This window comes from Muscardinus avellanarius (genome assembly GCF_963383645.1).
Source record: "Muscardinus avellanarius genome assembly, chromosome: 3".
In the NCBI taxonomy this organism is placed as follows: domain Eukaryota; kingdom Metazoa; phylum Chordata; class Mammalia; order Rodentia; family Gliridae; genus Muscardinus; species Muscardinus avellanarius.
In genome coordinates this window covers 29,288,139-29,312,907 of record NC_137788.1, presented here as the reverse complement: position 1 = coordinate 29,312,907, position 24,769 = coordinate 29,288,139, and the positions used below count along the sequence as shown (strand labels likewise).

Genomic DNA, 24,769 nt, shown 5'->3' with positions numbered 1-24,769 from the left:
AACCCAGGAGCATTTGACCTCTTGAGCTACACCCCCTGCCCTATTTTGTATTCTTTATTTTGAAACAGGGTCACTAAGTTGTAGGCGGCCTCACTAAGTAACTGAGGCTGTCTACAAACCGCAATCTTCTGGTCTCAGCCTCCCAAATACTGGGATTACAAGCATGCGCCACCATGCCCGGCTGTTTGTTTTTATTGTATGTATGTATGTATGTATGTATTTATGTATGTATGCATTCATGTATTTTTTGCAGTACAGGGGATAAGCCCAAGGGCATTCTACCTTTGAGCTACACCCCCAGCCCTATTTTTTTTTTTCTTTTTTCTTTCTTTGGTGGTACTGGGGATAGAACCCAGAGGATTTCTACCAACAGGCTACACTCCCAGACCTATTTTTGTATTTTATTAGAAACAGAGTCTCACTAAGTTGCTGAGATCTTATTCTTTATTTTGAAACAGGGTCTCACTGAGTTGCAAAGGGCCTCACTAAGTAGCAGCTGAGGCCGTCCTTGAACTGCAGTCCTCCTGTCTCAGCCTCCCAAATGCTGGGATTACAAGCATATACCACTACGTCTGGCTGGCTGGCTGGCTTATTTATTGTGTATGGGGGGTGCTGGCTTCGAGTTATACCCCTAGCCCATTTTTTTATTCTTTCTTTATTTAAAAAATTTTTTTTGTACTGAGGATGGAACATGGAACCAGGGGCATTCTACCTTCAAGCTATAGCCCTATTTTTTATTCTTTATTTTGAAACAGGGTCTCACTGAGTTGCGAAGGGCCTCACTAAGTAGCAGCTGAGGTTGTTTGTGAACTACCATCCTCCTGTCTCAGCCTCCTGAGTGCTGGGATTACAAGCATGTGCCACCACGCACGATGTCAAATTTGGATTTAAAATGATCAGATTTCATATATATTTTTCAACTGAAATGGACATGAATGAAATATGCTTATGGTTTAACATGGAGAGTGAAAGAAAAGAATACTGTTAATTATTAAAATCTAAAGAAAATGATTAGCAAAATTATTCAACATAGTAATTAATATACCTGTTTATGGTTGCATATATTATAATAGCTGCCAGTTTCTATTAAGGCAATTTCTAACATGAAATTTTCTTTGAACAGATCATGACAAGATGTTTAAGATGAGTGAGAAAATCTTACTTCTGTGTGTTGGAGAAGCTGGAGACACTGTACAGTTTGCAGAATATATTCAGAAGAATGTACAACTTTATAAGATGCGAAATGGTGGGTAAGACTTAAGAGTATAGCTTTGGTTGGTGTATTATTTTGCTAGGGCTGCCATAACAAAGTACCATAATAAAGACGGGGTGGCTTAAACAGCAGAAAATTTTCTCATAGGCCTAGAAGCTAGAAGTTTGAGAACAAGTTACCAGCACCAATACATTTTTCTGAGATCTTAAAGTCAGTGCATAAAAGAAAAATTGTATTTTGTTAGGGCTGCCCTTAAAGACACTTAAATTATCTTTTCTGTAGGTATATGTGGTACGTGGAATTGAACCCATAGGTGTTTTTACCTCCAGGCTACCTCACTAGCCCTTTTTTATTTTTTTGCTTTGAAACAGTATTGCTAGTTTGCTGAGAATCTCACTAAACTGCTGAGCTGGTCTGAAACCTGCAATCTCCTTTCTCAGACTCCCAAGTACAGAGATTATAGGCAGGCATTACTACACTGAGTTTAAATGACCTATTAGTGCAGTTTTGTACACGTACTCCTCTATAGTAATTCTTTTTTTTCTTTCTTTTTTCTTTTTTGTTATACCTGGGATTGAACCCAGGAGCATTCTACCTCTGATCTAAACTCCTAGCCCTATTTTATTTTTTAATTTTAAAAAAGAGTCTCACTGCCGGGCATGGTGGCACACGCTTGTAATCCCCGCGCTTAGGAGGCAGAGACAGGAGGATCACGCAGGTTCGAAGCCAGCTGCGTGCTCTGGCTTAGGAGACCCTGTTTCCAAATAAAAATGTGAAAATAGGTCTGGGAGTGTAGCCCGGAGGTAGAAGGGCTTCCAGGAACCCCAGTACCACCAAAAAAAAAAGAGTCTCATTGGGCAAGGTGGTGCACACTTATAATCTCAGTACTTGGGAGGCAGAGATATGTGGGTCACAGGTTCACCAATAGCTACAGCTCCAACAGTTACAGCTACTTAAGCGAGGCTGTTTCAAAATGCCTGGCTTCAGCCAGACATGGTGGCACACTTCTAATCCCAGTATTTGGGAGGCTGAGACAGGAGGAGGTTCACAGACAGCCTCAGCTACTTAGGCCCTTTGCAACTCAGTGAAACCCTGTTTTAAGATACAAAATTAAAAAAAAAAAAATTAGGGCTGGGGGTGTAGCTTGGAGGTAAAAAATGCCCCTGGGTTCCATCCCCAGTACCACAAAAAAATAAAGAAAAAAAATGCCTCGCTTCTAATAGTCTTTTTTTTTCTATCTTTCTTTTTTTTTCTTTCCTTTTCCAGATCCTCCTGTTGTCTCAGCCTCCTAAGTACTCGGATTATAAGTGTGCGCAACCATGCCCTGCTCTCCGATATTCTTTTTTCTTTTTCTTTTTTTTTTTTTTTTTTTGGTGGTACTGGGGGTAGAACCCAGGGGTTTTTCTACCTCCAGGCTATACTCCCAGACCTATTTTATACTTTATTTGGAAACAAGGTCTCACTAAGGTGCTGAGAGCCTCACTAAGTAGTTGAGGCTGGCTTCGAACCTGTGCGATCCTCTTGTCTCAGCCTCTGAAGTGTTGGGATTGCAAGCATACACCACTACGCCCGGCTTCTAATATTCTTTTTTTTAAAATAAACTTTAAAAAAAAAATGGCATCTCGCCGGGTGTGGTGGCGCACACTTGTAATCCCCGCACTTGGGAGGCAGAGACAGGAGGATCACGCATGTTCGAAGCCAGCCCTGCTGGCTTTAGAAACCCTGTTTCCAAATAAAAAATATAAAATAGGTCTGGGAGTGTAGTCCGGAGGTAGAAGGGCTTCCAGCACACCCCCCCCCACCACCACCAAATGGCATCTCAAAGCCGGGTGTTGTGGCACATGCTTGTAATCTCAGTACCTGGGAGGCTGAGACAGGAGTATCACAGGTTTGTAGCCAGCCTCAGCTACTTATTGAGGCCCTCTACAACTTAATGAGACCTTGTTTCAAAATAAAAAATGAAATAGGGCTGGAGGTGTAGCTCAAAGGTAGAATGTTCCTGGGTTCAATTCCAAGTACCCCCCCCAAAAAAAATTAGCATTTCAACTGGGTGTGGTAGCACAGGTTTGTAATCCCAGTACGGGAGGCTGAGTCAGGAGGATTGCAGGTTCAAGGATAGCCTTGGCAAGTAGTGAGACTTTCATTGACCAGGTGAGACCCTGTTTCAAAAACAAATATAAAATAGGGCTGGGGATTTAGCTCAGAGGTAAAATGCCTCTCGGCTGAATCCCAAGTACACACACACAAAAAAGATTGACACCTCAAGATTTCCTCCTCCCACTCTCTGCCTCAACACCTCTGTGTTTGTATTCTTTTCCTTCTAGAAAGAAAACTATAGTCTCTTAATGAGCAACTTAAGCAAGTCTTTGAATTTGATCTCGCAATAGAACAATCACTGGTTGCATTTGGGACCCGGAAATTGCTGACAGTACTAACCAGCTATTTCACAGCTGTTACTTAAACAGAGACTAGAAGTAGGATTATAACCTTCAGTCTATATGTACATTAAATATTCTGAGTATAAAAGGTAGTGGGCCTTAAGAATAGTGAAGCTGGCCGGACGTGGTGGCACATGCTTGTAATCCCTGTGCTTGGGAGGCGGAGACAGGAGAATCACACAGGTTTGAAGCCAGCTGCGCTGGCTTAAGAGACCCTGTTTCCAAATAAAAAGTATAAAAAAAGCTGGGCGTGGTGGTGCACACTTGTAATCCCAGCATTCGGGAAGCTGAGACCTGGAGGATTGTGGTTCGCAGATAGCCTCAGCTCCTTAGTGAGGCCCTTTGCAACTCAGTGAGACCTGGTTTCAAAATAAAGAATAAAAATTAGGACAGGGGGTGTAGCTCGGAGGTAGAATGCCCCTGGGTTCCATCCCCAGACACGCCAAAAAAAAAAAAAAAGTATAAAATAAATAGGTCTGAGTGTGTAGCCTGGAGTTAGAAGGGTTTCCAGGAACCCCAGTACCACCCCCCAAAAAAAAGAATAGTGAAGCTGGAGCTGGCATGGTGGTACATGCCTGTAGTCCCAGTACTTGAGTGATGAGAGGGGGGATCAAAGGTTGGCAGCCAGCCTCAGCAACTTATAGAATGGCCCTCTGTAACTTAGTGACATGAAGTTTGAAATTTTAAAGTCTAGGTCTGGAGTGTAGCTCAGAGGTAGAATGCCCCTGGTTTTGATCCTCAGTACCACAGAAAAGAAAGAAAAAAAAAGAATAGTGAAACCAGGTATGGTGGCACACTCCTGTATTCCAGTATGTGCTAACTTAGTGAGACCCTGTTTCATAATAAAAAGGGCTGGGAGTATAATTCAGTGGTAGAACACCCTAGTACCACACACACACGTACATGAAAGAATAGGCGTACAAAAATATTTGGGGTACTGTTATTCCTTCTGCCTTACTTTAAGTACAACTCTCTTTCTTTTATACCAGGATATGAGTTGTCTCCAACAGCAGCAGCTAATTTCACACGCCGAAACCTGGCTGACTGTCTTCGGAGTCGGGTAAGTAATGTAGTTAAGTAATGTAGCTGGCAACTTTAGACAAGAGCAGAAAAATCTTCTGTTCTTTTATCTTCCTAGTAGACATAAGCAGTATTTTTGCCCTTGTGGCCTTTCTGAACCCTTCTCATTGTTACTTACTCATTTTTCAGTCCCTTTGGATTTATTTTCTTTTTCCACAATAGCTAGTTATTTTTATTTTTTTGTGGTACTGGGGATGGAACCAAGGGGCATTTCTACCTCTGAGCTACACCCCCAGACCGATTTTTTATTCTTTGTTTTTAAACAGGGTCTCACTGAGTTGCAAAGGGCCTCACTGAGACAGCTGAGGCTGTCTGCAAACCTCAATCCTCCTGTCTCAGCCTCCCAAATGCTGGGTTTACAAGCGTGCTCCGCCACACCTGGCTCACAGTTGCTAATTTTAGCCTAGAAGGCAACTATGCATTCACAAAGAGTTTGGTTATGGCACACTAACTTGCAGGTATGTGACAGCTTCCCCCCACCTAAAGATTATATTTTTTGGAGTAATTATATGCATGCAGCAAAATTAAGAGGAAAATAGAAAGATTTCCTGTATAAACTCTACTTACACATATATTTGTAGCATCCTGCTTTAGCAAACCTTCACCAGAGTAGTATAGAGGGCCTCACTAAGTAGCTGAGGTTGGACAGAAACCCGTGATCTTCCTCTCTCAGTCTCCCACGTACTGGGATTACAAGCGTGTGCTACCATCCCTGGCTAGCTTATTTCTCTTTAGTACTGAATTTTTTCCTTTGTTGAGATGTAGTGCAGTTTTTCACCTACCAAAGGACATCTTGGTTACCTCTTATAAACAGTCATGTACAGAATTTTTTTTTTTTTTTTTTTTTGGTGGTACTGGGGTTCCTGGAAACCCTTCTACTTCTGGGTTATACCCCCAGACCTTTTTTTTTTATATATATACTTTTTATTTGGAAAAAGGTCTTCCTGTCTCCGCCTCCCAAGCGCGGGGATTACAAGTGTGCGCCACCACGTCCGTCACAGATTTTTATTTAATCATAAATTTTCAACTCTTTTGATAAATTTACACTAAGAATTGTGATTGTTGGTTTATGCAGTTAAGTATATGTTAAGTAGTATATGTTAAGTTTTGTAAGCAATTGCCAGGGATTTTCTTTCTTTTTTTTTTCTTTTTTCCTCTGGTACTGGGGATGGAACTCAGAGTCATTCTACCTCCAAGCTACACCCCAGCTCTATTTTTTTGAAACTGGTTTTCACTGAGTTGTGGAGGGCCTCACTAAGTAGGTGAGGCTGTCCTTGAACCGGGATCCTCTGGTCTCAGCCTCCCAAATGCTGGGATTACAAGCATGTACCACCACACCTGGCTGCCAGAGGTTTTCAAAATGTCTCCATACCAAATAAATTCTCTTAATTCCCATGGCTGGAATTCCTTATGTAGTAGGGCAAAATAAGTCAGGTTTTTCATTTTAAAATTTGTTTTCTTCCTGCCTGCCTGCCTGCCTGTTAGAGATTGAACTCAAAGATGCTCTACCACTGAGTTTTTGAGACAGGGTGTTGCTGAGTTACCAAGGCTGGTCTTGAACTTGGAATCCTCCTGTCTCAGCCTCCCAAGTGCCTGGGATAAAAGAAGTGTGCCAGTCACACCCAGTTTATCTCTGTTTTTCTATAATTGTTTTTGCCAAAGCACAGGGAGTTGTTCCTTCTCACTTGTTGTTTTCTCTTACAGCTATCTCAGTTCCATTGACAGCATATTAAAAGATGCAACATTAAGTTAAGGATTGAACGCATTAAGGATTGTGTAGGATGTCCCAAGAAAGTACATATGATTGCTGACGGTGTTTATTATTCCCTTCCCACAGGGACCAAGTAAATAGAGCCTCACCATGTGACCTTGCCCTCTGTGCCTGTTTACTCATCTATGAAATCAAGTTAACTTCCCAACCCCACAGGAGTGCTAGGAAAATGAATGCTTGTAAATCATAATATTTAACATTCATATGTCTTTTGCCCAAAGCATTTTGCTTAATAATTTAATCTACTCACTATTCCTCTGAGACAGAGAGGAGTTAATTCTCTATCAGTGGTACGAAATGAAAGGCATAAGTGGCAAAGGGACTAGTTTAGGTCACAGCCAGTCAGACGAAGCTGCAATAATGATGCCATTATTTGACTGTTCTGCCCCTCCATTCTTCAGCGGTATTCCAGCATTCAGTGCTATTCATGGTTTGGGTTTCATCCATGTTTACTTTCAATTGAGTTATTATAATCTAAAATAAATCTGGTATTTTTTTATAAAATTACTTACGATAAATCTTTAAAACAATTCATTTCTAGTGCCTACTAATATTGGACTGAGAACTGCAGTAAATAGAATTTCTCTTAGTGCTAGCTTTAACCAAGGACATATGCAGCCCAAATAATCTTGAAGTTTGAAGAGAAGTTAGAAACATAATGAATTTAGCTGGGTATGGTGGTGCACACCTGTATTCTCATTATTTGGGAGGCTGAGACCAGGAGGATCTTAGGTTTGTGGCCATCCTCAGCTATCAGTGAGGTCCTCTGCAACTTAGTGAGACCGTTTCAAAATAAAGAATAGGGCTGGGAGCCGGGCGTGGTGGCGCACGCTTGTTACCCCAGCATTTGGAGACTGAGACAAGAGAATCTCGGTTTGCAGCCAGCCTCAGCTACTTGGTGAGGCCCTGTGCAACTTAGTAAGACCCTGTTTCAAAATAAAGGATAAAAAATAGGGCTGGGGGTGGAGCTCGGAGGTAGAATGCTCCTGGGTTTCATCCCCAGTACTGCAAAAAAAAAAAAAAAAAAAAAAAAAAAAAGCCTCAGCTACTTAGTGAGGTCCTTTGCAACTCAGTGAGACCCTGTTTTAAAATAAAGAATAAAAAAATCGGGCTGGGAGGTAGCTTGAAGGTACAATGCCTCTGGGTTCCAGTATGGGAAATGTTTTCCAGTATGGGGGGGAAAAATTGGGGCTGTCCCTTAAAGGTAGAATATTCTGGATTCAATCCAAAGTTTCCCAAAAATAAAAAGAAAAGCATGATAGGTTTATGGACATGCTTTGATTTGGGGGGAGGGCTGGGGAATGAACCCAGAGTTTTTTTTTGTTTTTTGGTTTTTTTTTTTGGTGGTACTGGGGGTGGAACCCAGAGGCTTTCTACCTCCGGGCTATACTCCCAGACCTATTTTATATTTTATTTGGAAACAGGGACTTACTAAGTTGCTGAGAGCCTCACTAAGTAGCTGAGGCTGGCTTTGAACCTGCGCGATCCTCCTGTCTCAGCCTCCTAAACATGGGGATTACAAGCGTGCGCCACCACGCCTGGCTGAACCCAGAGTTTTACTACCTGCAAGCTATACCCCTAGCCCAAATCTGTCTATCTTCCCTTCCTTCCTTCCTTCCTTCCTTCCTTCCTTCCTTCCCTCCCTCCCTCCCTCCCCTCTTTCTTTCTTGCTTTCTTGCTTTCTTGCTTTCTTGTACTGGGGATGGAACCCAGGGGCATTCTACTTCTGAGCTATACCCCTAGCCCCATTTTTTATTCTTTATTTTGAAACAAGGTGACACTGAGTTTCAAAGGACCTTGCTAAGTGGCTGAGGCTGGACACAAACCCAGATCCTCCTGTATCAGCTTCCTAAATGCTGGGATTACAAGTATCAAGTATGCACCACCATGCCCAGCTCTTATTTCTTTTTCTTTTTTTTTTTTGGTGGCACTGGTGGTAGAACCCAGAGGCTTTCTACCCCCGGGCTATACCCCCAGACCTATTTTATATTTTATTTGGAAACAGGGTCTCACTAAGTTGCTGAGAGCCTCACTAAGTAGCTGAGGCTGGCTTTGAATCTGTGCGATCCTCCTGTCTCAGCCTTCCAAGCGCGGGGATTACAAGTGTGCAACACCACACCGGGCTTGCTCTTATTTCTTTATTTGAAAACAGTCTCACTAGTTTTCTCAGATCCTCACTATGTTGCCAAGGCTGGCTTTGAACCTGTGACCTTCCTGTCTTAGCCTTCCAAGTTCTGGGATTTACAAGTATACATCACCACAGTCGGCATTTTTAATGTATTTATTTATTTAATTTATGAATGTATGTATATATGTATTTATTTTATTTTATTTTATTTTTTTAGGTACTGGGGATTGAACCCAGAGGCATTGTACCTCTAAGCTACACCCCCAGCCCTATTTTTTATTTTTTTTTATTTTTATTTTTTTGTGGTGGTACTGGGGTTCCTGGAACCCTTCTACCTCCGGGCTACACTCCCAGACCTATTTTATATTTTTATTTGGAAACAGGGTCTCTTAAACCAGTGTGGCTGGCTTCGAACCTGCGCGATTCTCTCCTGTCTCCGCCTCCCAAGCGCAGGGATTACAAGCGTGCGCCACCACGCCCAGCTTTATTTTGAAACAGGATCTCACTAAGTAGTTGAGGCTGGCTTTGATCCTATGATCCTCCTGTCTCAGCCTACCAATTACTAGGATTTTGAGCATGTGCCACCGCACTCAGCTTTATTTATTTTAATTTTTGGTACTGGAGATTTAACCCAGGGGTGCTCTACCTCCAAGCTCCACCCTCAGCCATTTTTTTTTTAATTTTGAAGTAGGATCTCACTATGTCACTGAGGGAGGCTGCTGTCTTCCTGTGTGATAGCTCAAACCTGCTATCCTCCTGTTTCAGGCTCCTATACTAACATTACAGGTATGCGCCACTGTGCCCGGCCTCATTCCTCTTTGAGAGAGGTAAATGGATTAGATATTACCTTCCCTGCTCTCTGAAGGTCCTGTGGTATTCAGCAAGGAATATGCTGTAGATCTCTGTGTAAAGTGTTCCTATGATTTATCAGGCAGAACTGGAATAAGAATTTCAGCTTTGGGCACAGTAAACACTTGGTTATTAAATGCTGCAGACGTTAAGTGAATTAAGCTCCTTTTAGAATTGAGATAAGAGTGGCAGTATATTTAATGCAAATTCAGTGAATCTCATTAGTCCTCTAGCAGAAATGTTTGATGTCTTAAATGAACATCTCTTATAGTCAGTGACAAGGGGTTCTAGGAAATACTGACTACCTTTGCCTTGTATGCTTTTTTTTTCTTTTTTTCTTTTTGGTGGTACTGAGACTTGAACTCAGACACACTACCTCTGAGCTAAACCCCTATGCCAGTTTTGTTTTGATTTGTTTTGTTTTGATTTTTTTGTTTGCTTGTTTGTTTTGTGGTACTTGAATTGGAACCCAGGGACATTCTATCTCTGAGCTATACCCCCAGCCCTATTTTTATTCTTTTTTTTTTTTTTTTTTTTTTTTGAGGGTCTGGGGATGGAACCCAGGGGCATTCTACCTCCGAGCTACACCCCCTGCCCTATTTTTTTATTCTTAATTTTGAAATGGGGTCTCACGAGCCAGGCATGGTGGCGTACGCTTGTAATCCCAGCATTTGGGAGGCTGAGACCAGAAGATCGTGGTTCGCAGACAGCCTCAGCTACCTAGTGAGGCCCTCTGCAACTCAGTGAGACCCGGTTTTAAAATAAAGAATAAAAAATAGGGCAAGGGGTGTAGCTCTGAGGTTGAATGCCCCTGGGTTCCACCCCCAGACCCGCAAAAAAAAAAAAAAAAAAAGAAAGAAAGAAATAGGGTCTCACTGAGTTGCAAAGGGCCTCACTAAGTAGTAGTTGAGGCTGTTCTCAAACCGTGCTCCTCCTGTCTCAGCCTCCCAAATGTTGGGATTACAAGTGTGCGCTAGCATGCCCAGCTCCTAGACCAGTTTTTAGTTTGATACAGCGTCTCACTAAGTTACAGAGGGCTTCACGAAGTTGCTGAGGCTGGCTGAGAATCTGCGGTCTTCCTATCTCAGCCTCCCAAGTATTGGGATTACAAGTGTGTGCCACACCCCCAGCTCTCTGCCTTGTGTTTTTATTGTATGTTTAACCATCTTTCCCTTTCTCATCAAAACATCATTCCAAATATGAATCGATGCTTTAGTCATTTTATCCTGGGGTAAGAGGTGATAATAGATCTGTCAGTTTTTCTAAGAAATGCCAAGTCACCAAATTTGGTACTTTTTCAAGATTATACCAGTTGACATATGAGACTTCTTCTGGGTTAGCTAGTTACCATGCATAACTTTGAGGCTACAGCTTGAATTGTTTGGGATATGTGTGTGGGGGATGGGTTGGAGGATATTTAACAGAGTATATAATGAATGTTATGTAAACTGGTTCAGTAAGGTGTAGGCAGTTTAGTATTGTGGTGAAGAGCACAGTCTCTAGAATTACTCTGTACATTGAACATTTCCTTACTGACTTCCTAGCTGTATGTCTTTGGACAAATTCTAAACTTAATTTTCCTACAAAATAGTAGTGCTTACTTCATAGAATTATTATAAAGATTAAAGAAAGTAATAATGCAAAACTCAGCTGGGCATGGTGGTGTGCACCTGTAATCCAGTGCTTTGGAGGCTGAAACAGGAGGATTAGAAGTTCAAAACCAAGCCAGGTATGGTGGTGCACGCTTGTAATCCCAGCATTCAGGAGGCTGAGACTGGAGGATTGCGGTTCGCAGACAGCCTCAGCTCCTTAGTGAGGCCCTCTGCAACTCAGTGAGTCCCAGTTTCAAAATAAAGAATAAAAAATAGGGCATGGGCTGTAGCTCGGAGGTAGATTGCCCCTGGGTTCCATCCCCAGACCCGCAAAAAATAATAATAATTTTTAAAAAAAGAAGTTCAAAACCAGCCTCAGAGCTGGGCGTGGTGGCGCACGCTTGTAATCCCTGTGCTTGGGAGGTGGAGACAGGAGGATCACGCAGGTTCAAAGCCAGCCTCACTGGCTTAAGAGACCCTGTTTCCAAATAAAAGTATAAAATAGGTCTGGAAGTGTACCCCGGGGGTAGAAGGGTTTCCAGGAACCCCAGTACCACCAAAAAAACAGAAACAAAAAAACCCACAAAAAAACAGCCTTAGCTACTTAGTGAAATTCTCAGCAACCTAGCAAAACCCTCTTTCAAAACAAAAAATAAGCCAGGCGTGGTGGCGCACGCTTGTAATCCCCGCGCTTGGGAGGCAGAGACAGGAGGATTGCGCAGGTTCAAAGCCAGCCGCGCGCGCTGGCTGTTTCCAAATAAAAATGTAAAAATAGGTTTGGGAGTGTAGCCCGGAGGTAGAAGGGTTTCCAGGAACCCCAGTACCATCAAAATAACAATAACAACAACAACAACAAAACAAAAAATAAGCCAGGCGTGGTGCACGCTTGTAAACCCAGTGCTTGGGAGGCTGGGACAGGAGGATCACACAGGTTCGAAGCCAGCCTCAGCAACTTAGTGAGACCCTGTTTCCAAATAAAATACAAAATAGGCCTGGGAGTGTAATCTGGAGGTAAAAAGCCCCTGGGTTCCATCCCCAGTACCACAAAAAAATAAAGTAAATAAATAAAAAGGGCTGGGGGTGTAAACTTGTAGGTAGAATGCCCCTGGATTTAATCCCCAGTCCTACCAAAAGAAAAAAAGGAAAGAATAAAAAACTTTACACAGTGAGTATATGGCACGTATAACTCATTGTGAGTTTTGTTTTTATGCTGCACTTGCAGTTTGGTTGAAGAAGCAGTATAATACCTACAGGTTAGCTTCCTGTGTTTTCTTTCCTGGTATTCTTCCTGGCTATTCTTTTTGTCCTGTTTTGGTTGGACCAATCTGTTAGTAAATTGGGGGATATAAAAAAATTCTTCTCATCGAGCATGGTGGTGAATGCTTGTAATCCCAGTAGCTGGGAGGCTGAAACAGGAAGATCTCAGGTTCAAAGCCAGCCTTAGCAACTTAGGCCCTCCACAATTTAGTGAGATCCTGTTTCAAAATAAAGAATTAAAAGAGAGCTAGGGGTGTAGCTCAGAGATAGAATGCCCTGGGGCTCAATCCCCAGTACCACACACACCAAAAAAATTATTTGTTTTCTTTTTATTATTTAAAATTGGGGTTTGAACCAGGGCATTCTGCCTCTAAGCTATCCCAGCCCTTTTTTATTTTGAAACAGGGTCTCCTTAAGTTTCTGGGACTGGCCTCAAACCTGATACCCTCCATGTACTTGTACTAGGATTATAGGTGTTCACCACTGCACAAGGCATTTAGTAGTGTGCGTGAGAGAGAGAGGGAGGGAGAGGAAGGGGGAGAGAGAGAGCATGGTGTGCTGCACCATGGAGCTACACCCCAGCCCTTTTTTATTTTTTGTTTTGAAAACAGTTTCGCTAAGTTACTCAGGCTGGGCTTCAATTTACAATCCTCTTGTTTTGGTCTCCCAGCTACTGGGATTACAGATATGACGCTGCACCTAGCTAAATTATTAGTGAATATTGATGAGGAAAATAGGAGTACACGAACACTAGACATTTATCATATGCTTTTACTATGTGTCTCACTCATTTTCAGATATTTATATGGCGTCTTTAAACATGGAGTTTGGAATAAGGTATACCAGCATTCCATCTCCTTTCTGGTATTTACTAATTTGTATAATCTTGAATAAATTACTTATATTTCAACTGGGTGTGGTGGCTCGTGCTTGAATCCCAGTACTTGGGAGGCCGAGACAGGAGGATTACAGGTTTGACGCTAGCCTCAACAACTTAGTGAGACCCTGTTTATAAATAAACTAAAAAATTAGTCTGGAGCTGGGCGTGGTGGTGCATGCTTGTAATCCCAGTACGTGGGAGGCTGAGACCGGAGGATCACAGGTTTGAGAACAGCCTCAGCAAGTAGTGAGGGAGACCCTGTTTCAAAATAAAACTATGTCTGGGGTATAGCTCAGAGGTAGGATGCTCCTGGGTTCGATTCCCAGTAAACACACACACACATACACACTCTTAAATGACTTATTCATAAAATAACTATTTGGGTTTTTTGTTTTTTTGTGTTTTTTTTGGTCCTGGGGATTGAACTCAAGGGCATTCTACCTCCAACCTACACCCACAGCCCTATGTTTAATTTCGAAACATTCTCACTAGGTTGATGAAAGTCTCAGTACTTGCTGAAGTTGTCCTTGAACCTGCAGTCCTCCTGTTGTCAGCTTCCCAAATGCTAGGATTATTAGTGTGTGCCAACACCCTTGGCAGCTGTTTGGACTTTTTACAGGATTATTTTGAAAATTTTAGAATGACTTTTTTTTTTTTTTTTGGTGGTACTCAGGGTGGAACCCAGGGGCTTTTCTACCTCCAGGCTATACTCCCAGACCTTTTTTATACTTTATTTGGAAACAGGGTCTCACTAAGTTTCTGAGAGCCTCACTCAGTAGCTGAGGCTGGCTTCGAACCTGTGCGATCTTCCTGTCTCAGCCTCCCAACTCAGTAGCTGAGGCTGGCTTCGAACCTGTGCGATCTTCCTGTCTCAGCCTCCCAAGCACAGGGATTACAAGCGTGCACCACCATGCCCAGCTAGAATGTCTTTTAAACTTGGTTTGCACTATGCTCAAGGCCTGCTTGTTTAAATTTTCTTTATGTTTGGTTGTTTGGTTAACAGGCTAGGGCGGTTGATAAATAATAGGGCTATTTCTTATTTGAAATGAATTTTATGGTATGTTTGGTGTAGCCCATCTGCAAGCCCTAAATTATCTGTTGTCATTTACCATCTCCATTTTGTAGGTGGAAAAAAAAAAAGTAAGAATTGGCCAAATTTTATGTCCTTGGGGAATGTGTGGGGTTTTTTTTTGTTGTTGTTTTGTTTTTTCCTTCCTGTGGTACTGGAGATGGAACCCAGGGGCATTCTACCTTTGAGCTACACCCCCATCCCTATTTTTTATTCTTTATTTTGAAACAAGGTCTCACTGAGTTGCAAAGGGCCTCAGTAAGTAGCTGAGGCTGCCTGCGAACTGTGAACCACCACGCCTGGCTGGAATGTGGAATTATTTTTGTTGTTGCTATTGTTGTTTTTTGGTACTGGGGATCAAACCCAGGTTTATTCTACCTCTAAGCTACACTCTCACCCCTTTTTATTTTTGAAACAGGGTCCCATGAGGTTGCTGTGAGTTTTGCTAAATTGCTCAGGCTGGTCTTGAACCTGTGATCCTCCTGTCTCAGCCCCCCAAGTACTGAGACTACAAGTATGCTTTACCACACCCGGCTGAAATGTGGAGTTTTGTGGCAAGGCTAAGGTAGATTGCTGGACTCCATGGTGCATAATATTCAGGGGTTTACTGCTGCTACTCAGTGTGTAGTTTTTTCTGAAGTGTTTCATGAGTCTTTGGTAACTTATCTTTTTATAGGGCTGAACTTGTAAATGTTTAGCAGTTGTATTGTAGAAATAATGAAGCTTGGTGTGGTGGTGCACGCTTGTAATCCCAGCATTTGGGAGGCTGAGACAGGAGGGTCAAGGTTCGCAGACAGCCTCAGCTACTTAGTGAGTCCCTTTGCAACTCAGTGAGACCCTGTTTCAAAAATAAAAAGAAGCCGGGCATGGTGGCATACACTTGTAATCCCTGCACTTGGGAGGCGGAGAAAGGAGGATCGTGTAGTTTCAAAGCCAGCCTAGCTGGCTTAAGAGACCCTGTTTCCAAATTTAAAAAAATATAAAATAGATCTGGGAGTGTAGCCCGGAGGTAGAAGGATTTCCAGGAACCCCAGTACCACCAAAAAAAAAAAAAAAAAAAAAAATTATATATATATCCAGGCGTGGTGGCGCACACTTGTAATCCCTGCACTTGGGAAGCGGACACAGGAGGATTGCATAGGTTCAAAGCCAGCCTCACTGGCTTAAGAGACCCTGTTTCCATATAAAAATATAAAAAATAGGTGTCTGGGAGTATAGCCTGGAGGTAGAAGGGTTTCCAGGAACCCCAGTACCACTAAAAATAAATAAATAAATAATAAAAAGAATAAAAAAATCGGGCTGGGGGTGTAGCTCAGAGGTATAACGCCCCTAGGTTCCATCCCTGATACCGCAAAAAAAAAAAAAAAAAAAAAAGGAAGGGAGGGAGGAGGAAGAAAGAAATGATTTGGAAAAACACCTAGCCAATATATAGTAGTTTCAAACCTTATTTCACAAAGCTATCTTTGGAAACTCACCAAGAAAGATCATTGTGGTGAAACTTTTAACTCTGTTTCATATAGATCGACTCTACTTTGTTTTTTTTATATTTAGGAATTTCAAGTAAGATTTTATTTGAAAAAACACTATTCTCCTACCACAGTATAAAAACCAGTCATATAGTTTATTTTATTATTATTATTATTATTATTATTATTAATTTATTTTTTTTGGTGGTACTGGGGGTAGAACCCAGAGGCTTTCTACCTCCAGACTAATACTCCCAGACCTATTTTATATTTTATTTGGAAACAGAGTCTCACTAAGTTGCTGAGAGCTTCACCAAGTAGCTGAGGCTGGCTTCGAACCTGTGCGATCCTTCGAAGCGTGCACTACCATGCCCGGCTCAGTCATATAGTTTAAAGAGCCCCATTCTAAGAGGGTTAGCACTAGCTCTGCTGTGAGTTAGTTGAAACCCTTAGGAAAAAGAATGATGATTGGATGATTTTTATGGTTTCCCTCAGCCCCCAGATAGCATGATTTAAAAGCCTGATGTCAGCCGGGTGTGGTGGTGCATGTTTGTAATCCCCGCACTTGGGAGGCTGAGACAGGAGGATTGCACAGGTTCGAAGCCAGCCTCAGCTACTTAGTGAGGCTATCAGCAACTTAGTGAGACCCTGTTTCCAAATAAAATATAAAATAGGTCTGGGAGTGTAGCCAGGAGGTAGAAAGCCTCTGGATTCCACCCCCAGTACCACCAAAAACAAATAAATAAATAAATAAATAAGCCTGATGTTAACGAGGGGTGTAGCTCAGTAGTAGAGTATATTTAAGGCATCTGGCTTAATTGTCAGCAAATAAATAAATATATAATAAATATCTGATGTCAAGACCATAGTTAGACTTGAATTTAATTTTTCAGTGAAAGGGAAATAAGTGTGGGCAGAATTTTAGGTATTGATCATTTTCAGAAGTGACCATGGACCATGGCTTATCCCGGCACTCTACCCAGAATTTCATTATATTTGGTCTAGTTAATAGTAGACATGTGAGCCGGGTGTGGTGGCACATGCTTGTAATCCCAGCATTTGGAGGCTGAGACCAGAGGATCGCAGTTAGCGGACAGCCTCAGCTACTTAGCCCCTCTTCAACTCAGTGAGACCCTGTTTTAAAATAAAGAATAAAAAAAAAGGGCAGGGGATGTAGCTCGGAGGTCGAATGCCCCTGGGTTCCATCCCCAGACTCACAGAAAAAGAAAGAAATAGTAGACAAGTACTGTGCTCATGTCCCAGAAGAATCCTGTTGCTTTGAGCCTTCTATTCTGCATGGAGTTATTCTCTTCGTGCCGTAGGTGCCTGGCACAAAGACATCATCTGTTTATCGCTATCAGTGAAATCATGTGACCTTGTGAACAGATGGCCCAGGTGAAGCCTTGATTTTGCAGGTCTTGTCCCCTACACAGGACCGACCATTTGTTACATGTGATTAAAATATCACTAACAAGGGTAATTTCACATGCTTTTTGGCAGATGTGGTTAGCAGGATGTGACATGACGCAGCGCTGCCTTCTTCCTCCATGTGCCATCCCCCTTGAGGCCTCATCTCTCCTGCTTGCCCCCGTCCTGCCCATGCCCAGGCTTGCCTCCCAGCTCACCTGCTCCAGATGGGTGGCACAGTGGGAGGACACTGGCAAAGACAGATGTGTTTATTTTCCGGAGACAAAATGTTGTGCTGCTGCAGATGGCAGTGCCTTGGAGCAAATGGCAGCCTTTGACACCACTGCCACAGCCCAGCATCTTGACAGACAGAGTTGGCTTACTTTTGATGATGGGGAAATCTAAAAAAAAAAAAAAAAAAAAAATCAAGATGTTAATCATGAAACTACTGGACTTCTGGTGCTAGCAGCAACCCTTTTTCTTCCCCACCAGACCTCAGCCAGCTTGTCAGCTAACTACGAATTTTCACTATGGGCCAAGAGTTATGTCTGTTCATTACTTTTTTCTCCTGTTTTCACTTGGACATGAAGTAAAAACTGAAAACACATGGCAACAATCAGATAGATATTCAGTGGTATTGTGAAACACACATGTATCCCAGGTCACATATCACAGGAAGTCTCTTAGGATTGGGGGTGGCTCTCATCTGCCCCATTGGGGATACTGCTATTCTATTTTTAGTGGTCATTTTGATTATCCACAGGCCCAGGGGCAGATGTGCCTTGAAGTTGAGGTGCCTTAATTAATATGACAACATTCTGTCCTTACAGTGTTTTTCTACTAAGAGGAATAAAAAATCTGACAGCTGCCCTTTTAAGCAGTTTGGTTATGCAGTTGTTAAGACTTGACTGAGTCCATTAAGAAGACAAAGAGTGGCTGATGAATCATTATACTTACTAGTCTTCCAAGAAGAAATATCTTGAGAAGAATCTTTGAAGCTACTGGCTTTATTAGGAAACCTTTTTTTTCCTTCTTTTTTAAAAAATATGTGCTGTTTTTCCCAGCCCTAGTGCTGATAGAGTTAGGAGTTGCAGGTGTAAAGACCTCCCCCTCCCCTTCCCCATCTCTCTCCAGGGGGTTGTATGTGAGAAGGTGTTGCTTTCTCACTCAGAGAGCATATATGTGCTACCCTGTTGGATGCCTGCTGTGAGCAGAGAGAACCCCTGTTCTGGCTGAATGGAATAAGTCTATTGGATGGCTGGAATCGTACAATCCCATAATGCCAACTCTTTACTTAAAGCATCTTTCCTATCCACAGTCAGGTGCAACTATATAGGTAATTGGTCTAGACTTGTTATTCTGACACTTGTGTCTTCAAATTCCTCCTAAGGTTTGGTGTAAGCCTATAGAAGCAGAGTTCTGGGTCTGCTTAGTGAGAACATACTTTTATTTGTTAGATGTTTACTATTAGAAATATAGATTTACTCCCAACTTTTAAGATTGTTTTAAACTGGTGTCCTGACCGGGGTAGGCATAGATGTGGGCATGCCTTCACATATACTCACAGATTGAAACACACACACCCTGGCATCATGGTGCTTCTTTTTACCCACCCTGGTCCTGGAATTTGAATTGAGGGACTGAGCCTGAAAATCCCATGAAATTTCTTTACTTCCCCCAAAAAATGCACCTGAACACAGAGGACAGTGAGGAAACATTGATAGTTGTTTCTTGTCCTGGGAAGTAATTACAAATGTTTTCATTTTATCTATTCATCTGTATGTGTATATTTTATGTACACTTAAATGTTATTTCTTAAAAAGCTTTGAGAAAATACAAAGGAAAGAAAGCATAGCCCTTTTTTTTTAAGTTAAAAAAGTTCACATTTATCATTACCTTTGAGTGTGGACAACAGAGCAAATAAGACTAACCAGAATGGAAAGTTAAAAGGAAGGGAAAGGAAATAATAATCTCTGAATCTTTGCAACCTAAAGTGTTCTACCAGAATTCTGCACTTCCTTTCTGATGCCTCCAATAGGCTTCTTAGAGCAACAAGTTCTGTAACCGCTGATGGTCATTCATTCTGCTCTTCTCCAGCCTGTGTTGTCCTAGGGCTGAGGAAAGGGGCGCAGAGCTCTGTGTGTGCCCTCAGATCAGGAAGTGCACTGCAGAGTGACAAGTGCTAAGAAACCTTGTATAGTGGGTGCTCTGGGGACAGCTTAACCTGAGCCCGGGAAGAATGGGTGTTACTAAGAGAAAGATAAAGGGAGGAAGTCGAGGCACAGAACGAGTGTGTGAAAGTATGTTAGGGTAGCCGGGCGTGGTGGCGCACGCTTGTAATCCCCGCGCTTGGGAGGCAGAGACAGGAGGATCGCGCAGGTTCGAAGCCAGCCGCGCGCGCTGGCTTAGGAGACCCTGTTTCCAAATTTTAAAAAAATGTAAAAATAGGTCTGGGAGTGTAGCCCGGAAGTAGAAGGGCTTCCAGGAACCCCAGTGGAAAAAAAAAAAGAAAGTATGTTAGGGTAGGCAGTGTGTGCAGGGGAGGTCAGAGGAGGGACAGACAATGCTCACAGCCTCCTACTCCTCTAACTTTATCTCATTTAACCAATGGGCTACTGTATATTGATTACAAATATCACCAGGGATGGTGGCATGCACCTGTAATCTCTGTACTTGGGAGACTGAGGCAGAAGGATCCCAGGTTTGAGGACAGCCTCAGCACTATAGCAAGACTGTCAACAACCTAGTGAGACACTGTTTCAAAACAAAAAGTAGAAAAAGGCTGGGCATGTGGCTCAGATTTAGAATGCACCTGGGCTCAGTTCCCAGTACCAAAGTATAAATATATATATGCACTTTTTTTTTTTTTTTTTTTTTGGTGCTGGGCATTGAATCCAAGGGCATTCTACCTCCAAGATACACCCCCACCCTGATTATTTACTCTTTATTTTTGAAACAAGGTCTTACTAAGTTGTGGAGGGCCTTACTAAGTAGCTAAGGCTGGCTGAGATCCCAGATTCTTCTGTCTCAGCATCGCAAGTACTGGGATTACAAGCGTGTACCACACGCCCAGCTTCTATTTATACTTACATAGTAGAAATGATGTATATGGAGCCCATATACATCATTTGTTAAATAAGAGCGTTTTGGGGGATTGTAAGAGATTGAAACTGGAAAGATAGTCCAAATTATGAAAATTGATGAAATGCTTTATCTTAAAAGCAGTGGACCTATGGAGTGTGTTGGCTAAGAGGAGGTGAGCTTGCTTAGATGGACTTTAGTTACATCATTGCTTGTTCTTTGTTGGCGCATTTGGAGAAAGAATGAAGGTAGTTAGCAAGTCCTGTGAGAAGCTTTCATATCCATTGGAACTGTAGGAATAACTTGTGTTGGATCTCGGGTGTTAATGGGGAGAACTATTCTAACAGAAAGATTCCTAAACAGTCTTTTTTTTCCCTTGGAACTTTGTACAGATACTATAGACATCTGAAAATGTGTACAATTGCATGTATTCTCAGGTATTCTTTTCCATCTTATTCCAAGAGATGAATCAGCTGTATCAATTCAGCATTCATAGATATTCATGGCCATCCTTAGCAGGGGCTACTTAATATATGCCTTGTGATGTGTAAGTCTGTAGCAAAACGTGGCTTCTGCATTTGAGTTTTTAAAGAACTGACTTAAAGGTATATGGAATCTTAAATTTTCTCTGGAAACTGCCAGCTCATGAAAAAAAGAATTTAAGTAGCCTTGTTGCAAGCATGGTGTTGGTTTTGCCATTGCACAATCAGCAATTTTATTTTGATGTTATTTGGGGGGAAAGCGATATTTTTGATTAGCAAGTAAAATTAATGTAGAAAACAAATACTGTGTTAACTAGTTGGTATAATAAGGCATCTGTGCCATGTTGGATTTCAACTCATTAAATTTCTAAACTTCTAATTATAATAAGGTTACAACTTTTTTTTTTTTTTTTTTTTTTTTTGGTACTGGGGATTGAACTCAAGGGCATTCTACCTTTGAGCTACACCCTCAGCCCTGTCTTTTATTCTTTATTTTGAAACAGGGTCTCAGTAAGTTGCAGAGGGCCTAAGTAACTGAGGCTGGTTGTGAACCTTCAATCCTCCTGTCTCATCCTCCCAAGTACTGGGATTACAAGTATGACCACCACACCCAGCAGACTACAACTTTTAATAGAACCAGTCAAATGTGGGGTTAGTGATAGCTTTAGAGAAATAGAATTTATAGAAATTTGGGGATCATTGAGGGGGTCCTTTAAAATCTAGTTAAAAATGGCGATATACAAGCCAGGCGTGGTGGTGCACACTTGTAATCCCAGTACTTAGGAGGCTGAGACAAGAGAATCTGGGTTCTTGGCCAACCTCCGCTACTTATGAGGCCCTCCACAACTTAATGAGACCCTGTTTCAAAATAAAGAATAAAAAATAGAGCTGGGGGTGAAACTCGGAGGTAGAATGCCCCTGGGTTCAATCCTCAGACCCGCAAAAAAAAAAAAAAAAGAAGAAAAAGGAAATATACACAATATTTAAAATTTTTGGCTCCTAAAGTTCAGATTTATTGAGCACCTACTACTTAGCAGGCTTTCTTTCAGGAACTTTTAACTCAGGTAAGCACTTTAATTCCTCACAGTTCTGTTAATCAGTGCTATTCCTCACTTTGAAGATGAGGCACTTGAGGTTCTTAGTGGATTAAAGTAGACCAAATATACTGCCAGAGAATGACTAAGGCAGAGGGAAAAGAAGCAGGAGCCAGGCGTGGTGGTGCATGCCTATAATCCCAGCTCCCTGGGAGGCTGAGACAGGAGGATCGCATAGGTTCGAAGCCAGCCTCAGCTACTTAGTGAGGCTCTCAGCAACTTAGTGAGACCCTGTTTCCAGATAAAATAGGTCTGGGAGTATAACCCGGAGGTAGAAAAAGCCCCTGGGTTCCACCCCCAGTACCACACACACACAAAAAAAAAATTAAAAATAAGTCAGGTGTGGTGGCATATGCCTTTAATCCCAGTACTTGGGAGGTTAAGACAGGAGGATTGCAGATTCAAGGACAGACACAGCCAATAGTGAGACTGTTACCAATTTAAGGAGACCCTGTTTGCAAATAAGAAATAAGAAAGGGTGTAGCTTAAAGGTAGAATGCCTCTGGGTTCAATCCCCAGCACCACAAAAAAAATTAATTAATTAAAATTAAAAAGGTCTTAGGATGTAGGTTAGTGATTCTATCCCTGGGTTCAATTTTTAGTAATGCGAAAAGACAAAACAGTAGAAACTTGGTTGGACATTCTCTTTTCAGAGCAGTGTTTCTTTTATTTCATCTTGAGCTTCTGAAAAGCAAAAGTTTATTTTGTTTGAAGCATGCTTGCCTTGCCTCCATATTTTTCAGAGTGTGTGTGTGTGTGTGTGTGTGTGTGTGTGTGTGTGTTACAAAAGATAAGTGTATCCTGAAACAGGAGAGAACAAGGATAGTTGGCAGTTTAACTTCCCTCTTTGTGAAGCTCAGTATAGTATATTTTGGTTCTCATCAGTTTAAACTTGTCCTTTTTCAGCCACAGGATTAGATGAAACTGTTTTCAAAGTGCAGCTCTCTGCCGGGCGTGGTGGCGCACGCTTGTAATCCCCGCACTTGGGAGGCGGAGACAGGAGATCCTGCAGGTTTGAAGCCAGCCACGCTGGCTTAAGAGACCCTGTTTCCAAATAAAAAGTATAAAATAGGTCTGGGAGTGTAGTCCAGAGGTAGAAGGGCTTCCAGGAACCCCAATACCACCAAAAACAAAAAACAAAAACAAAGTGCAGCTCCCTACCTATTCTTTCTACCAGTGAGTGGAGAGAGGAGCTGAACCTGCCTCCAATTCTTTCTTGCATCTGTGCCCAGCATTTGGGAGGCTGACAAGGGAGGATCGCAGTTCGCAGACAGCCTCAGCTACCCAGTGAAGCCCTCTGCAACTTCGTGAGACCCTGTTTCAAAATAAAGAATACAAAATAGGGCAGGGAGTGTAGCTCAGAGGTTGATGCCCCGGGGTTTCATCCCCAGACCCACCAAAAAATAAACAAATAAAAATAAAAACTTCTATTTAAGAGAAAAAGAAGAAATGACTGAGACCAATGGAATATCATTCCTGAGCCTTTATGATTCCTTGGCACTAATTAACCAATGTTCTAAGACGTGAAAAGAGGCTTGGAGCAGCAGAGGGATGGGACTGGTCGCTTTCTTTTTTTTGTTTTGTTTTTTGCAGTACTGGGAGTGGAACCCAGGAGCATTGTACCTCTGAGCTATACCCCCAGCCCTATTTTTTAGACTTTTTATTTTTGGAACAGGGTCTCACTGAGTTGTGAAGGGTTCACCAAGTAGCTGAAGCTGTCCGCAAACCACAGCCCTCCGGTCTCGCCTCCCAAATGCTGGGATTACAAGTGTGCGCCACCATACCCAGCTGACTGGTCATTTTTCTTTGGCTCCCTCAATGGTTTACATAGTGTGAAGTTCATATTTTGTACATGGCCAATAATAGTGCTACTAGTTCCTCTGCTCCATGCTGTAATTACCTATTTCTCCATGTATATGTGTCCCATAGTCACCAGTACCCAAACATTCCATGTTCCTTCCTGTTTCTACTTTTTTTGTGTGTGTGTGGTGCTGGGGATTGAACCCAAGGGCATTCTACCTCTGAGCGACACCCAAGCCCTATATTTTAGTTTTTGTTTTGAAACAGGGTCTCACTAAGTTGCAGAAGGCCTCACTAAGTAGCTGAGGCTGTCCACGAACCGCAATCCTCCTGTCTCATTCTCCCAAGTACTGGGATTACAAGTGTGCGCCACCACACCTGTCTTCCTTCCTGTTTCTTTACTTTCACATATGCTATTTCTCTGGCTGGAATCGTTCCTACCCATGTCTACCTTGGGAGCTCATTTCAGATCCAGGCTTCCATCTTCATCACTTGGCTCAGTGCTTCTCACATAAATAAATGCTAAATAAACATGTATTCGCATTCCGCATGCCATGTCACATGCCTGTACTCCCAGCTGCTTGGAAGGCTGAGGCATGAGGGTTGTGAGTTCATGGCCAGTTTGATCAATTTAGGAAAACCTTATCTCAAAAAGTTTAAGCTGGGTGTGATGATGCACCTTGTAATCCCAGTACTTGGAAGACTAAAGCGGGGGGATTGCAGGTTCTAGGCCAGCCTTAGCTACTTAGTGAGGTTCTCCACAACTTATTTGAGACCCTGTTTCAAAAAACAATTTTTTAAAATAGTGCTAGAGGTATAGCTTGGAGGTACAATGCCTCTGGTTTCAATCCCCGGTTAACCCCCCCCCCCACATTGTATAAATGATTTCATATTGCTTAGGTTTTAGGGATAGGTAATTGTCCCCCTTTTTTGTAGCCATGGGGTCATAGTCTTAGAGCTAGAAAAGATACTTAGTTTATGATTGGAAATTGCTAAGGATTTGAAATAGTGAATTTCACTTAAGTTACAAAATCTTTAATTAAAATGGCATAATTGAAGCTTTAAGTTATACCACCAAATCTACCCAGAGCTAGTTAATTCTGCTGGTTATTGAAAATAGGCTCCTGGCTTATACTTCAAAACATCACTGTAGGAAAATAAT

The 24,769-nt window shown here is 42.1% G+C and overlaps 1 protein-coding gene across 2 annotated transcripts in view; it reads left to right on the top strand.

Moving 5' to 3' along the window:
• PSMB2 (proteasome 20S subunit beta 2) overlaps window positions 1–24,769 on the top strand; it is a gene marked incomplete at its 5' end in the record, with an annotated part of 47,171 nt that overhangs the window by 6,473 nt on the left and 15,929 nt on the right. Inside the window, 2 exons of one of the 2 annotated variants that reach the window (XM_080692352.1) lie at window positions 1,124–1,246; window positions 4,641–4,711. In XM_080692352.1, coding sequence (XP_080548478.1) covers window positions 1,124–1,246; window positions 4,641–4,711 — 194 coding nt within the window. The remainder of the gene's footprint in view (window positions 1–1,123; window positions 1,247–4,640; window positions 4,712–24,769) is intronic. The other variant, XM_080692353.1, reaches the window with a different exon arrangement.